The sequence below is a fragment of the Carettochelys insculpta genome, chromosome 3 (genome assembly GCF_033958435.1).
Source record: "Carettochelys insculpta isolate YL-2023 chromosome 3, ASM3395843v1, whole genome shotgun sequence".
NCBI lineage: Eukaryota > Metazoa > Chordata > Testudines > Carettochelyidae > Carettochelys > Carettochelys insculpta.
In genome coordinates, this window is record NC_134139.1 from 189,017,632 (window position 1) to 189,034,847 (window position 17,216).

General features: G+C 40.6%; 1 protein-coding gene across 7 annotated transcripts in view; it reads right to left on the bottom strand.

The window, feature by feature from the left end:
* Positions 1-1,471: 1,471 nt before the first annotated feature.
* Positions 1,472-17,216, bottom strand: part of PUM2 (pumilio RNA binding family member 2) — a 124,865-nt gene continuing 109,120 nt past the window's right edge. For all 7 annotated transcript variants that reach the window (XM_074991322.1, XM_074991321.1, XM_074991320.1 and 4 more), the window contains 5 exons: positions 17,015-17,152; positions 13,586-13,711; positions 12,866-12,987; positions 6,174-6,366; positions 1,472-4,546 (listed from right to left, as the gene is read on the bottom strand). In XM_074991322.1, the coding sequence (XP_074847423.1) occupies positions 4,415-4,546; positions 6,174-6,366; positions 12,866-12,987; positions 13,586-13,711; positions 17,015-17,152 (711 nt within the window). In that variant the 3' untranslated portion in view covers positions 1,472-4,414. The remainder of the gene's footprint in view (positions 4,547-6,173; positions 6,367-12,865; positions 12,988-13,585; positions 13,712-17,014; positions 17,153-17,216) is intronic.

A 17,216-nucleotide genomic window follows, 5' to 3' on the forward strand; every position in this document is an offset into this window, starting at 1 on the left:
GCAGCAGCAGACCTTAATCATTGTGCTATACAGAAGATACTTGTAATTTTGCACAGCAAGTTGAGCAATAAAATTTGGAAAAGTTCTTCAATTTCAACAGTACAGTAAACCTTCAAAATACGCATCTTCAAGTTGCGCATAACCCGCTTTAATGTGAGTTAAGCACAACTTGAAGCTCCCCTGTGGCCACTCCCCCCCGGCTTCCCCCAGCCCCTTGGCTGTAAGCCTGACAGCCGCACCACTGGAGGAAGGCGGGGGGGAAGGCTTTTAGCTTGCTTAGCTGCTAACAGCTGGGGAAAGGCAGAGAGAAGGGACTTACAGCTTGCCTAGCTCCCCGCAGCTAAAAGCTTTCCCCCACTTTCCTCCAGTGGCGGGACTGTCAGGCTGAAAGCACTGCAGTTGGGGGAAGGGGCTTTTAGCGCCCACAGCTGCTCACAGCCACACCTCTGGAGGAAAGCAGGGAGAAGCAGCCATGAAACTGACCAGCACTGGTGAGCAGTTCAGTTTCCTGGTCCCACAAGTGGAGGGGAGCTGGGAACAAAGCAGCAGCCTGGTTTCCAGCTCCCCTGTGCTGGTGGAACTGGCAAACTGACTGGCCATGAGCGCCTCTGACCAGCCTGGAGCTCCCCACCACTCTGTCAGCCAGAAAAGTGACCAGTCCTGTTGGGCTGGTCAGTTTCCCAGCTCCTGCAAGCTCAGGGGAGCCAGGAACTAGGCAGCAGCCTGGTTCCCTCTATCCCCCCAGTTTGTGCAAAAATTTGAGTAACACAGGTCGCAAGGACGCAACCCCCATGTAACTATAGGGTTTACTGTATTCAAAAGTGTGGAAATAGAATGTGTCCACAGTATGTGTATTGTTCTGTCAAATGAACTTTTAATTTTGAAAAGTCACTCGTCTGTTATTCAAATGGAACAGGATTTTTTTTTAAAACAATTTTTTTGACCCTACGTCATTCAGCTGGCAGCTGAAACATATGAAGGAAGACCCTTGAATTCAATAATCAGAATAAGGAAACTGAAAATGATCACAGATTGTATATCCACCCTGATACATTAGAATATTGGTCCATGCAAAGTTGTCCCCTAAGTTGGGTTTATTACTGGAAATTAGTAAGAGTCTGTAGCCAGCCAGAAGCCTACCTGTAACACCAAGAGTGAGGCAAAGAGCTGAAGTCTCTTCACTCTTCCCTGACTCACTAGTAAAAACACCCAGATCCAGAAATCACATATAAAACTCTTATACTATACACAAGGCTAGGATTACATTAATTGAACTATACATTAGAACTTCTTAGTTGATAAGAACAGGAAACATGAGGTAACTAGATCAGTAATTTTCATCTGAACATGGCTTATTTATGAGAAGTATAAAGTCTAAGTTAGGCTGAATTGGGAAGTGGGCAACTGATTTAATTTTAACTGAAGATATAAATGTTTTTTTCCCCTACAGAAAAACACAAGACCAGGTATATTTCAGTGTTATTCGTATTTTCATTTGGTTTTTACAGCATATACATGTGAACATTACATTATTCATTATGAACCACAAGGAGCAGACCTAATCAGACTAGACAAATTGGTCCATAAACAGTCCATATCAAAATGAGACACTCTAGAAAAAGAAGCCTAGTGGTTGTACCCAAACTTCAGTACAATTTCTATGTATTGAAGAGGATTCAATCTTGAGGTTCTGGCATCTCTTCTGTGCCACAAAATTCCGTTATAAAAGTGATTGGGAAAAGATGAATCAGTGGCTGCTGAATGTGTTACAGCTTAAAGACCCTGTTTAAAGCCAAATATGGTAGATCAGGCTGGTAGGGGAAGGGAAACACAAACGGTGATAGGTTCAGCTTCTGCATAAAAGAGTGCATGTTGCATCAGTTATAAAAAAACATCCAGCAGCATAATACTCAGTGTAGCACTAACTGCGGTGAATGTCAGCATTCTACATAGTAACATATATACCCCATTTGTACAAAGGGCTGAATAGAGATCTTGAAGGACCATCTCAAAGTGAAACTTTGGATTCTGATCTCCTGTGCCAAAAAAGCACAATCTTCAAAGCTTTTCTGTGTATTTTAAGCTCAGCCCCAGCTCAAGTGACTGGGTTCTGCCTCTAATGGAGGGAAAGTCAGGTACTGAAAACTAATCTTCATGCAACAAACTGGAATGGAAGTTGACTTTTCGTAAGCACAGTTCTAGATGCAAACTACTAGATTACGCAGGAGGGTATAACTGACAGATCCTGAGTGTCAGATATAAGCCAGACCAACTTCCAGCAAGCTGATCTGGTAAATTAATGCTACAAAAAAACAAAAACAAAAACAAAAACAAAAAGACCCCCAGAACTCAACCTAATATTTTATGCTGCAAGAAAACCTCTGTAGATTTTGATTGTGAAGAGTAAGATGACAGAATTCCATATACAAGATTATACCACTGCTGGTTCTTTTTTCTTCATCATCTGAGCCTTACCATAACAGACTTGTCATCAGTGCTCAAGACACAGAATCCAATAGCTTGTAGATTTAAAAAAAGTTATGCCATCAAAATTAACATTCTGCACAAAATACTTGTTTCAACAAAATACAAGCACTTTCTTTATCTTTCAGAAACTGAAAGTAAGCTTTTTTCCAAAATATTTCCATAGGCAAAGGATTAAAAAGGATTTTAATTATACACGTATGGTCACAATTTTGCCTTAAAAAGATCATTGGGAAATGTACATAAGGCCGCTTGTAAATGTACATCGTCTTCATATTACTGTTACAATGTCATATATCTAGAGAAAAAGTTGACATTATCATACATATTTGCTTTAGGTTGGGAGTAAGCTATTCAAAAATACAGTACTCTTCTGTACAAAAGAATCATGCCACATTTATTAAGATGGAAGAAGCATTGGTTTCTTGGGTAACCAAATATTTCAGTCCATTTCTTGCTCACTATTCTTATTATCCTGACTTAAATATTCAACTGATTCATTTCCCAAAATGTCCGTTTAAACAGAATCAACAGCTATGTTATAAAGAAAACATAATGTTTCTCACAATAGATAAAAAGAAAGCTGGTTCATATTTCTGAAACCATATAAAGATAGAATTTTAAAAAATCACTCTTGATTTGCCGAAATAAATTTACATTATACAACACTATATGCCAGGGCAAAGAGGGGAGGGGGATATGAATATACACTAAAATGCAAATTTTTGTCCCCAAAGTGGGGTAAAACAAATTACATTTACAGCATGAAGGTTTACAAATGTACATCTGTACAACCAAGGTAAGCATCACTACTAAATTAGCAAGGCTTCTAATAAACATCGAAACAAGAGATTTGTTTTTCAAACTGTAAACTTACACCTATTAACTACACGTATACAATGCATATATTTATAGGAAGCAAAAAAAGCTATCTGAATATTTAATCATGCTTACATGTTGAGCTATCAAGTTTACTGTTCAGTGGCCCCTCTTCTCCTCCATCAATACTTACTTTTTTGCATCTACTGTGAGAAAGCAAAATAAATGCTCAACATTTTCAAATCGTGTCTCACAATTCTATATGCAAATTAAAAAAATACAAATCTACTCTTCCTGCATTGCAAAACTGACTGCGAAGTTAATGCAGGATTATTTTCTATTCAGACAGTACTTTGTTGTATGAGAGTACCACCATGATTTTATTCCTCTAACTTGTACAACAATTAAAGTATATACATCTTTTTTTTTTATACACTGCTAGAGAAAATATTAGGGCATTGCATTTTAAAAAATCATGTCCACAGCAAATGATGGATGCTTGTCTTTAAAGTTCCCACTGTTTTGTCAATGCCTACTTTAGTTTGCTGTGACCTTTTCACTATTTGGATAATGTGTTGTGAACCACCAAAATCCAACTTAACTTTCTGTAACATGTTAAATAATATTTATGCAGTTAATCAATTTTAATCTGGTATAAAAAGACTCCACACAAAGGGAGAAGGGGAGGGAAGACATTCTATTTACAACTCTAGAAACCTGTTGTGCTCTGACGGTGGGTAGACCTAGCAGATTGCAAGCCAGTGTATTAAAAGAATAATGTACTTTTTCCCTTTAAAAACTATTTTTCAGTGACTTTACAAGGTAAAAATTTACAAAATATGTGACAGCTATTTTGATACAATTACATCATATACAGGCATCTGTGCTTTGTCAGCAGTTCAATCTGATAGGTCTCCGGGCCAGGACTGGAGATATTTTATAATTCACTCCCCAAAAATATACACAAGAACAATAAAAATTTTACAAATGGATGAACAAAGTCAATAAATAGATTTAAAAAATCAGAAACATTTACAGTTAAGTTGTGGGTTTTGATAATTCACAATGAAAATTTTCTTTCATTCAAGTTGCTGCCTGTACACATGGTCTTTTACAGCATCCCATTTGGCGGTCCTCCGATTGGCCCCAGATCAGTGCTGTTCTTCAGGTAATATTTCTCCAACTTGGCCAGTATGTGTTTGCCATAGGTATATTTACGCAGAGTTGTAATATGGGGTCGAATCTGCAAATCAGACAAATTTAGTTATGTTAGGTCTAAAAAACAATCTAATCTAGATGCCAAGCTTGATTAGTATTGGATATCCAAATTAAGTTGTAGTGTACACACCAATTTCTATTAAATATATTTGTCTTCAAGTTGTTTGTTTCTTTACATGTAACTACATTTTCCCAGCAAGGCTCCAAAGCGAAAGACTGGCAACAGGTAAAGGCTGCCTTCCCTCTGCCAGAGCCTTTACCTGCTGTCAGTCTTTCACTTTAGCGAAAAGCTTCAGCAGCTCCCTATACGCAGAACATTTTCCTGCTTCAAAGACTCCTGCAACAGTGAGATGTACCTTAAAATGTGTATAAGAAATATTCATGGGTTTTTTACATTAAAAAATTTTGGTTATTTTTTAAGAATAAAAATGAGATTCAGACTACATGTAACTTCGTTTTTTCTCCCCTGCAAGGGAGCTGGATTATGGTGCAGCAGCTTCTTCTGCTTCACCCACTCAGTGCTCCAGATAGAGAGAGGGGCTTAGTGGCTTGACCGGCTCTACCTGCCCAGTGCTCCTGCCAGGGAGTATGGCTGAGGACTTGCCCTGCTTTATTCACCCACCTGAAGCTTCCAGTGGGCAATGCGGAGCAGGGCTCATCCCACTCTGCCTGGTGCTCCTGCCAGGGAGTGGAGTCTGCGTGTGGGAAAGTTACCCACTCCACCCACCTGGCATTCCAAACAAGCAGAACGGGGCAAGCTCTTGTACCTGATCCTGCTCTCCAGCGGGAACCCCAAGCAGAGCAGAGCAAGCCCCCTACACTGATGTCTGGCAGGATCACCAGGCAGAGTGATGCTAGCCCCTACAGCTCAGTCCCCTGCCCTGGTGATTTTTTTTTTTTTTTGGGGTGGGGGGATAGAGCTTGCCAGAGTGCCCATGGCCCCTGCACAAGGCTGGCCAGAGGGGATGTAAATGATCCCTCCTGAGCCCTTGCCATTGCTAACCCATCTGAAGACAGAACCCACCCCACTGCTCCACACTCCCTGGCTTCCCCAGACAATCCCACAGAATTCTCACTTCAACATGACAATAATTACGTAATCCTCAACATCAGTAGAGGTTGGTACTATAGTAAACTTAAATTTCATTACTTTTTAAAATAAAACCTGTAGTCTTATATAAATCAGGACAGTAACCTTGCGAGCTTGGTTACAAATCCCTTATTTCCCACAGACCCTTGACATCTTTTACATTATGTATGTTTACACAGTGGTTTTTTTGTTTGTTTTTTTTAAAATCCACCACTGTTTAAATCATGGTCCAAGTGTACGCTGCTTTACCAAACTAACTTTAGTCATTTAAAAAATTATAAAGAGAAACTTCTTATTTTACTAAGCCACAACTACCCCTTTGTTGTAAGGGTCCACTCATGAACCCACAGGAAAAGTGGCTTCTAAAGAAGGGAGTAAAAGGAATAAAAAAAAAGGGTGCTGTCATATTAGGGGTCTACTGCAGACAATCCTACCAGGAAGAAAAGGTGCCTGAGGTATATTTAGAAATACGTACAAAGAAGGGGTGAGAGGAAACATGAAGATAGGAAGGCGGGGAAAGAGGGGTGAATTCCCAAAGCTGATGAAGCTACATATCATGTACCTTGTGCATTATAATCTTTCTCTGTGCAGGTTCAGCCATGTCAATCATCTTCTGAACAACATAGTTGGCATACTGGTCCTTCATCATTGTGTATAAGGCACTGTGAGGACCATCATTCTGGCAACAAACCTCATCAACAAGTAAAGCTCTTTCAGCACGAGATGCGTGAGTTACACATTTCTCTACCACATTGCTGGAAAAGAAAAAGGTAACTGTTTTAGAGGTTTACAAGTTTTTGAATTGTTCAGGGTATTACTTTCTAATTGATATGAACAGAGATTGGCACACGAGTGTTTTATACACACGTTATGACTGTGGCACAAAATACTGAAAGGGCACAAAAATTCTTTTCCTTAGTTTTGAAAGGATGTTCTTTTTGTATGGGAAAGTACTGAGCATCTGTATGTTTGACACAATCAAAACTAGAGCTTGCAGGAAAATTTCCAAGTCAACATTCTTCTGTTGGAAAATGACTCAACGTCCAAACACTGTGTGAAACCTGCCTGGTTTCCTGGCAGCTCACTTGCCTGTCGTCTAGGCTGCCCAAGTTTCCAGGCTCCTGACTACTCATGCAGACTGATGATAAAATGACAGACTGAAAACGAAAATCCCTTGCTCCCAAAGCCACCAGCTTCTTGGCAGCCTCCATGGTGGACTTACAGTGAGTCAAATATGTAGAAGCCCTTGATTCCAAGCTTATGTGACCAAAGCCCACAGGTAAAATAAATATGGAGATGGGGCAGAAATCTGGAGGAGCATGGGCTGCAATAGCAGGGATAAAGGAGAGACAAGACAGAACTGGAAGACAAACTCAAATCAGTATTTTAGTTGTCCATATACAAATGCAAGTAGCACAGGGGATAAGCAGGAAGAACCTGAAATACTAGTAAATAAACTATGATATAGGTGGTATCACAGAGAGTTGGTGGGATAATATGGATGTCTGGAATACAGAAGAGAGGGGTACAGCTTGCTCAGAAAGGACAAGACGGGGAAAAAAGCAAGAAGTGTTGCATATTAATATTGAAAATATATACACCTGGACAGAGGTTGAAATGCACATCAGGAACAGACTTGTTGCTAATCTCTGGGTAAAGACGAAATGGGTAAAAAACAAAGGTGATATCATGTTAGGGGTCTACTGCAGATCACCTAATCAGGAAGAAAAGATGGATGAAGCCTTTTTTAAAAAAATAAAATAAAATCCATCCAAAGCACAGGACTTGGTGGTGATAGGGGACTTATATATTCAGACATCTGTTGGGGAAAGTAACACAGCAGGACACAGGTTATTCAACAAGTTCTTAGAATGTACTGGTGACAATTTTAAACTTCAAAAGGTGGAGAAAGTTACTTGTGGGGAGGTTGTTCTAGATTTGATTTTTAACAAACTGGGAGGAACTGGCTAAGGATCTGAAAGTGTATGGCACCTGGGTGAAAGTAATAACGAAAAGATAGGGTATGTCTAGACCAGAGGGTTTTGTTGGCAAAATGGCAGTTCTGTTGACAAAACCTGTGGAGCATCCAGATTCCCAAGGGCATTCTGTCAGCAGTAAGTCAACAGAAGGCAGCACTTTTGTCAACAGCTGTACCCCACTCACCATTAGGAAGAACACCTCTGCCTACAAAAAGCTAGTCTGGATGTTTGCTGGGGGTAGGGGGTAGGGGGAGGAGAGAGAGAGCTTCTGCTGACAGGAAGGGCTTCCAGGACACTGGGCAATTCTGTCTGCTGTACTTCCAAGTTGCCTGTTTTGCCAATAGAGCGGCCGGGCAATCAAATCACTCTGTCGATCCGTCCTATGGTCTGGTCTAGCTGCAATCTGTTGACAGAAGTTTTGTCAAAAGATATCTTCTGACAAAGTCTTCGGTAGACAAATCACTCTAATGCAGACATAACCAGAGTTCATGATTCTAAGGGAGCAAAACAAAGACGCTGAATTTCAAGAAGGCAGAGTTTAGCAAACTCAGGGAGTTGGTAGCAAAAGTGCCAGGGGAAGCGAGAGTGAGAGGAAAAACAACTGAAAGGAGCTGGCAGGTTTCTAAAAGAGGCATTATTAAAGGTGCAAGAGCGAAATATTCAACTGTGTAGAAAATACTGGGAGTATGGCAAGATACTACCTTGGCTTAACCAGGACATTTTGAATGACCTAGAAATCAAAAAGGAGCCCTATAAAAAGGTGGAAACTGCGCCAACTTACAAAAGGGTGAACATAAACAAACAACACAAGTATGCAGGGGCAAGCTTGGAAAGACAAAGGCACAACACAAGCTGCAGCTAGCTATGGACAAAGGGTAATACCAGAACATTCCAAAAAATTTTAGAAGCAGGAGATATAGGAAGGACAAGGTAGACCACTTAATGTAGAGGGAAAAATAATAAAATAAAATGTGAAAATGGCAGAGATGATTGATGACTTCTTTGTTTCAGTTTTCATCAAGAGGCTGGGTGGCACTTGAACACCTATCAGAGTGAATGCTGGAGAAAATAAGAGAGATTCAGAAGTCAAAATAGAAAGAGAACAAGTTAAAAATGACTTAGAGAAGTTACATGTCTTCAAGTCAGCAGAACCTGATGAAATACATACTGGAATACTCAATAACAACAGAGAGGGAGCTGTGCTAGTCTATATACTATCAAAACAAAAAAGCAGTCAAGTAGCACTTTAAAGACTAACAAAATAATTTATCAGGTGAGCTTTTGTGGGACAGACCCACTTCTTCAGACCATAGCCAGACCAGAACAGACCCAATATTTAAGGCACCGAGAATCAAAAACCGTAATAAAAGAGAATCTAATTCTTGACCTCCCCCCTCCCCTTGTACCCCTCTACTCTCTGATTTGCTCACATTGATCATTTTTTCTTCTGATTTGTCCACCTTGATTAGTGTTTTTGGTTCTCTATACCTTAAATATCGAGCCTGTTCAGGTCTGGCTATGGTCTGAAGAAGTGGGTCTGTCCCACGAAAGCTCACCTAATAAATTATTTTGTTAGTCTTTAAAGTGCTACTTGACTGCTTTTTTGGCTTGAGTATTCCATCAAAACATTGGCTGTCATCTTTGAAAAGTCATGGAAGACTGGAGAGATTCCAGAAGATGAGAAAAGAGCAAATATAGTGCCTTATAAAAAAGGGAAGTAAGGACAACCCAGGGAATTACAGACAAGTCAACTCAAGTGCTCTGACAGGAAAAAATAATGGAGAAAATAATTAAAGAATCCATTCACAAGCATCTGGAAGATAAGGCAAGGAATAACAGGATGGATATGTAAAAAACAAATCATACCAAAACAATCTGACAGCTTCTTTGATAGGATAACAAGCCTGGTGGATAAGGGGGAAGCAGTAGATGTGGTATGCCTAGACTTAAGTAAAGCATTTGATGAAGTCTTGCATGACCTTCTTATAATAAACTAGGGGAAATCCAATTTAGACAGGACTACTATAAGGTGTGTGAATAAATGGTTGCATAACCAGAAAGTAGTTATCAGCGGTTCACAGGGTTGAGTTCTCGGACTGGTTCTCATCAATATCTTCATCAGTGATTTAGATAATGGGAGAGAAAGTATGCTTTTAAAGTTTTCAGATCTTAAACAGAAGAGGAGTTCAAGTGCTTTGGAGGATCAGATTATAATTCAAAATGATCTGGACCAACTGGAGAAACAGTCTCAGATAAGCAAGATGGCAAAGTACTCTACTTACGAAGGAACAATCAGTTTCACACACATAAAACTGGAAATGACTGTCTAGGAATGACTACTGCAGAAAGGGAGATGGGGGTCTCAGTGGACCACAAGCTAAACATGAGTCAACAGTTTGACACTTGCAAAAAAAAAAAGTAACATTCTGGGATGTATTAATAGGAATGTTGTAAGCCAGGCATGAGACATAATTCTTCCATTCTACTATGCGCTGGTTCAGCCTCAACTGCAGTACTGTGTCCAGTTCTGGCGCCACATATCAGGAAAGATCTGGACAAACTGGAGAACGTCTAAAGAAGAGCAACAAACAAAATTAGAAGACTGAAAAAGGACATAACAGCTTTCAAATACCCAAAAGATTGTTACAAAGAGGAGGGAAAACAAATATTTTTCTACAGCTCTGATGTTACGTCAAGAAGCAATGGAATTAAAATGCAGCAAGGGAGGTTTAGGTTGGACATCAGGAAAAACTGTCAGGATGTTTAAGAACTGGAATAAATTGCCTAGGGATGCAGTGAAATCTTCATCTTTGGAGATTTTTAAGAGCAGGTTAGACATACATCTGTTAGGGATGGTCGAGATGGCGTCTGATCCTACCACGAGTGTAGGGGACTGGTCTTGACTTCTCGAAGGCCCTTCCAGTTCTAGTATTCTATGTCTCCTTGGCAGCCATGGTCCTAAAAGGTTCTTGGTTCTAGGTCAGCATGCACAGTGGGCTGAAGCAGAGCCACGGCTTCACAGGACCCATAGTTCCTCAAGGAGCTGAGTGGCAAGTCCTCCCGCTTCCCCCCGCAAAAGTTTCACTTTTTCATGCAAATGGACGCTCTAGGCAAAATATTAAATGAATTTTGAATAATGGCAAAATAATCAAATAAGTTCCTCAACAAAGGACATAACTGAGAGAACTGATGGGCAGATCCCTTGGGTAACATATAAAGGGGAAAGGAGTTCAGGAGAACTGGCAGTATTTTAAAGAAGTCTTATTGAAGGCACAGGAACAAACCATCCTGATGTGCAGTAAAAAGCAAACATGGTAGGCAACCAGCTTGGCTTAACAGGGAAATCGTTGGAGAGCTCCAACTCAAAAGGGATGCATATGAGAAGTGGACAAATGACAAAGGAGAAGTATAAATATATTGCTGGAGAATGCCAGGGAGTAAATCAGGAAAGCAAAAGCACAATTGGAATTGCAGCTAGCAAGGAATGTGAAGGGTAACAACAAGGATTTCTACAGGCATGTTAACAATAACAAGGTTAAGAGAGCGCATGGGGGCTGTTCCCAACATCAGTTCCCAACTTATGGCAACAGGCAATGTAGTATGGGATGGAGGTGGGCAGCCCTCAGTGGGGAAAGAACATGTTAAGAGCTACTTAGAAAAGAGAGTGACGTACGCAAATCCATGGGTCTGGGTTTAATGCATCCAAGGGTACTGAGGGAATTGGCAAACGTCATTGCAGAGCCTTTGTCCATTATTTTTGAAAACCTGCGGAGATCAAGAGAGATCCCGGATGACTGGAAAAAGGTAAATATAGTGCCCATCTTTAACAAAGGAAAGGAGGACAAACCAGGGAACTATACACCGGTCAGCCTTACCTCAATCCCTGGAAAAATCATGGAAGGGATCCTCAAGGAATCCATTTTGGAGCACATGGAAGAGGGGAAAGTGATCAAGAGTAGTCAATATGGATTCATCCAGGGCAAGTCATGCCTGACTAATCTGACCAGCTTCTGTGATGAGGTAACAGGCTCTGTGGACATGGGAAAGTCAATGGAGGACCTCTACTTTGACTTTAGCAAAGCTTTTGATACTATCTTCCACAATACTCTTGCTCATAAGTTAAGGAAGTATGGATTGGATACATGGACTGTAAGATGGATAGAAAGCCGGCTTCACAGAGAGGTCCAACGGGTAGTAATAAATGGCTCAATGTCTGGTTGGCAGTCAGTTTCAAGTGGAGTGCTCCAAGGATCGGTTCTAGGGCCAGTACTGTTCAACATGTTTATTAATGACCCGAATGAAGGGATGGATTGCACCCTCAGTAAATCTGCAGATGACACTAAGCTAGGGGGTCAGGTAGATACACTGGAGGGTAGGAAAAGGATCCAGAGTGACATAGACAAATTGGAGGATTGGGCCAAAAGAAATGTGATGAGGTTCAACAAGGAGAAGAAGTGTGAAGTCCTGCACTTGGAGTGGAGGAATCCCAAGCCCTGTTACAGGGGACTGATTGGCTAAGTAGCAGTGCAGCAGAAAAAGAACTCGGGATCATAGTGGATGAGAGATGGGATATGAGTCAACAGTGTGCCCTTGTAGCCAAAAAAGCTAATGGCATATTGGGGTGCATTAGGAGAAACATCTCCAGCAGATCCAGAGAAGTTATTATTCCCCTCTACTCAGCACTGGTGAGGCCACATCTGAAGTACTGCATCCAGTTCCGGGAGCCCCACTATACAAAGGATGTGGACACATTGGAACGGGTTCAGTGGAGGGCAATGAAAATGATTACAGGGCTGGAGCACACGACACATGAGGAGAGGCTGAGAGATTTGGGCTTATTTAGTTTGCAGAAGAGAACAGTGGGGTGCAATTTGATACCAGCCTTCAACTTCATGAAAGGGAGCTCTACAGAGAATGGAGAGAGATTGTTCTCAGTGATGTCAGATGGCAGAAGAAGGAGCAATGATCTGAAGTTACAGAGGGAGAGGTGTAAGTTGGATATTAGGAAACACTGTTTCACCAGGAGTGTGGTGAAGCATTGGAATATGTTACCGAGACAGGTGGTGGAATCTCCATCCCCAGGGATTTTTAAGTCCTGGATGAATATAGTCCTGGCTGGGATGATTTAGTTGGAGTTGATCCTTCTGAAGGCAGAGGCCTGGGTTAGATAACCTCCTGAGGTCCCTTCAAGCCCTAGAGTTCTATGATCTAAATCAATACCAAAACAACGCTCAAAGGTTAGTGAACTTCTCCAACACGGAGATGACTACAGTACCTGGCAAATTTGTGCTGACTCAGAGCTAGAACTTTTCCTCTTATTTCTGAAACTATTTTACTTTTGTCTTCAGGACGACCATGCTCCAGCACATGTTGGATAACATAATTTCCATACTGATCCTGAAAATAAAAAGATTTCAGTTTTCTTCATCTGAAAACTCATCCAGCTTATTCAATTTTGTATCCACTTCAAGAAGTAAAACTGACATAGTTGTGAAGAGAAAAACTGTAACTGTAAGTGACCATCACAAAATGATAACAGCACATCTGAAAAGCATTTCACCAAGAATTATTCATGGGCCTATAGATTTTAGGTTCAAAATCTGAATCGTGATAAAAATTATTTGCCCAGGAATGACATTATTTGCTAAATATATTTAAAATGAATTTCACACACACATTCATAAAGAATAAAGCCACCAATTTGTAGCGGTCATAAAAACTTCATGAACTTCTGTAGTTGATTCTATGTATACAGTTAATAAACACTCTACCACACATTATGCCAGAAGACCATGAACAAAAACTATCATCTCCATGTTCACTTGTGTTTGTAAAGAAACAGACTGAGAAGTTGGAAGGAGAAAATCAGTATTTGCTAAATCAAGAAAGAACATTTACATAAAAGAGCAGTTAAGAAATAACAGTCTAATCTACAACAACAACAACAAAAAAAGAGTGGATAGCAACTGCACATTGAGCATGAGAGCATACTAACCTGCACAAGCTGCTCTGTGTGCTGATGCAATTCTTCTAAGATAGGCAAAGTCTGCTCAGCAGTGCAGTGCTCCAGAATTCGCTGAATTACTCTGCAGCCATATGGATGAGTTGAAAGCACAAAAACCTTAAACAGAATTAAAAATTTTGAAATTAGATACATTGCCTACAAGTGTGCTGTATGTTATTTTTCAAAAAGTTACTGAATATTATCTACTTTTCAAAGTACTGAAGACTTCACAAAAGTGACATCTGCTAATGTCGCCGTGTTAATCTGAATCCACAAAAACAACAAGAAGTCTTGTGGCACCTTATAGATTAACAGATATTTTGGAGCATAAGATTTGCATCTGTCAAAGTGAGCCTTTGCCCACAAAAGCTTATGCTCCAAAAAAATATGTTAGTCTATAATGTACCACGGGACTTCTCATTGTCTTCTAGTGTTAGAAATTTCAGTCTCCAACATCAGACAGCCCCAGCTCCTGGAACTATCTGATTACATCAGCTTCTCAGTAAGAGCAGATAAGTGCTTTGGGCACTGCCCACTCAGATAAGCAGAAAAACTTACAACAGTAGCAAGGGTAAGAGGGCACTCCAATGCAGTTGGTTCTTTGGCTTACTCAGTTTACGTAAATTCTTTTCAGACATCAGGTACGTCCTTGAAGGTTTGATTTAAATACGGGCTTCAATTTTGGCTTAAATATTTATGTCATGGCCAGGATTGAACACAAAAGAATTACTTGTGGGTGTTTTGATTAATTCACATACACAGTTAATAAAATTAGTCTGCAAATTATTAAACTATCAAATTTTAACTATCTAGAAAACAGGCTTAGAAGGAATAGTAAGCATGGATGTGCCACCAATAAATCATGCCAGACAATTCTAATTTTTTTCAGTAGGTTACTAGACCAGTCAATAGAGGGGAAGCAGTAGATGACATGTATCTTGATTTTAGTAAGGCTTCTGACAGTCCTGCACAACAGTCTCATAAGCAAACTAGAGAAATATGGTATAGATGAAAGTACTATAAAGGACCACACAACTGACTGAAGGACAGTACTCAAGATTTGGGAGTGCATAACACCTAGAGTTTAGGGGTCTTTCCTGGATCTGGTACCATTCAATATTTTCATTAAATGTCTTGGATAATGGACTGAGAAATAAAATTTTCAGATGACAACAAGCAGGGAGAAGTTGCAAGAGCTGCAAAGGACAGGATTAAAATTCTGAACAACCCTGACAAACTGGAGAAGTGCTCTGAATTTCAATAAAGGTGAAATTCAACAATGACAAGCACAAAATACTTCAGATAGGAAGGAAAAATATCAAATGTACAGCTACAAAATGGGGAGTTAACAAGCTAGCTAAAGGGTAGTGGTGCTGACAAGGAACTTGGAATTCTAGAGGACCAAAAACTGAGTACGAGTCAACAATGTGCAGCAGCTGTGAAAAAATGCTAATATCATTATGGGTGCATGGAGTGTCCGATGCAAGGCACACGTAATAGTCCTGCTCTACTCACTACTGGTGAAACCTCTGCTGAAATGGTAAGTCTAGTTGTGGTCACCACAGTTTAGGATACACGCACAAACCAGACAGAGTAATAAAAATGATAAAATGTTTAGAAAACCTGACTTGTGAGGAAAGGTTAAAAAAAGCTGGGCATGTTTAGTACTGAGGTCAGAAGTCTGATGGGGGACCTGTAAACAGTCTTCAAATATTTAAAATGCTGTTATGAAGAGGACAGTGATCAACTGCTCTCCAAGAGCACTGTAAGTCAGACAAGTAATCAGCTCAATCTGCACTAAGAAAGATTTAGATTATATATTAGGAAAAACTGTGTCAGAGCATATTTAAAGCACTGGAACAAACATGCTAAAGGAAGCTGTGGAATCATCCTCTAGTCTTCGAAGTACAGAATAAACATCCGTCATGGATGGTCTACGTGGGGAGTGTATTGAAAAAGGCCAAAGGCTGGGGGCAGTTTGGGGCCACAAGCAGGAGGGAGGGTTAAAACCTGGCAGCGGCTCCGGTGGTGGAGGTGGCGGCTGGTTCCTGGGGCTGCAGAAGCAGTGCCTGCGGGGGGTGCGGTGGGCTGGGGGGTTCGGGACCCGGCCTGGGTGGGTGTTGGGAGCGGGTGGGGGGTTGCATGGGGAGTTGTGGGCCGGGGTGTTGGAAGTGGGCTGGGTGGGGCTGCAGGTTTCCCCGTACCCCAGCCAGGGACCCAGCAGCTGGCTCTGCTCCAGCTGCAGGTCTTCCCGCGCCCCAGCCAGGGACCCCACAACTGAAGCGGAACCAGCCATGGGGCTGCGGGTTTCCCCATGCCCCAACCAGGGATCACAGCCAGCTGAGGCTGCAGGTCTCCCTGTCCCCCAGCCAGGGACCCTGCAGCTAGCTCTTCTAAATCAGGGGACTTTCACTCATTTAGTGAGCAAAGTTATGTATGTACATCCCTCATTCTAGTGAGTACTCGTAAGTCAAGTACTTGTTACAGGAGGGAGGAGTGTACTACATTATATTACACCTGGAATAATGCATGGCCCTCCAGTAAACAGGGCTGTAATTTAGTCAAGGGCCTGTATTTAGAACCCACTGAAACCCCTTCACCCCACATACTTCGATGTAAATAGCAAGGGGATTCAAAAATAAGTTCAGACATCATTTTGGTAAGCCATGTATTACTATTCACAATAAAAGGTTAGCATCACAGGGAAAATACATCCCTCTCCACACGGTAACGTGTGTGAGAGAATGATACATTGGAGATATTGTAAAGAAATGTGCATAGTGCACCACTTAAAAAACCTAATAACCTTTCTGAATTAGTTGCACTTTTCAGACTTAGACAAGTACATTGTGGTCATGTTAAAATTTTATTTAGTTTCAGTGCATTCTATCCTGTCTTTAGTACTTTATTAACCTTGTGATAAAGATATTTGGAAAATTAGCCGAGTTTCACCTTTCATATCAGGCAATTCTGTTGATCCAAGCTCAGAGAACATGCAATTGAATTTAATGAAGGAATTTTTTTGTGTTGTTAGAATTAGATAGATAACTTTGGAAGAAACTACCACCACCTAAGGTAAGACATACAGGAAAAGACAGAGAAAAAAATCTCTCTTTACAAGAGTCTTGTAACTGCTGTTACTTCTATTGCTATATAAAACAGAGATGAGAAATACTTACTGTTAACCAAAATAAAGTATTACAAAGGAAACCTGATCATGTCAGTCTCCAAACTGGAACAAAAGCTTGACAATAAAAGCTGAGTATTTCTGCTACTAAATTAAATAAAGCACCACGGGCCTCATCTCCAACAAGCTCTCACTGTCCATCACATCAACAGTCTAATTCCCAGGTTTTATTTATTTCCTTGGGTCAATGATGCAACTCCTAAACTAAAGTAAAGTAGAGAAATTAACATTACCTGTCCTTTGAAAGCATCGATGATAAACTGGAGTGACTGAGGCTGGACACATTCAATGCATTTCTGTACAACATGATTTCCATTTTGATCTTTCACACATTTCAGAACATGACCATCCAACTCCTTCACCATTTCATTCTGCAAAAGAATAAGGACAACATTAAATTACCCACTTCTGTACACTGTTGCTAAATCAGCAAAA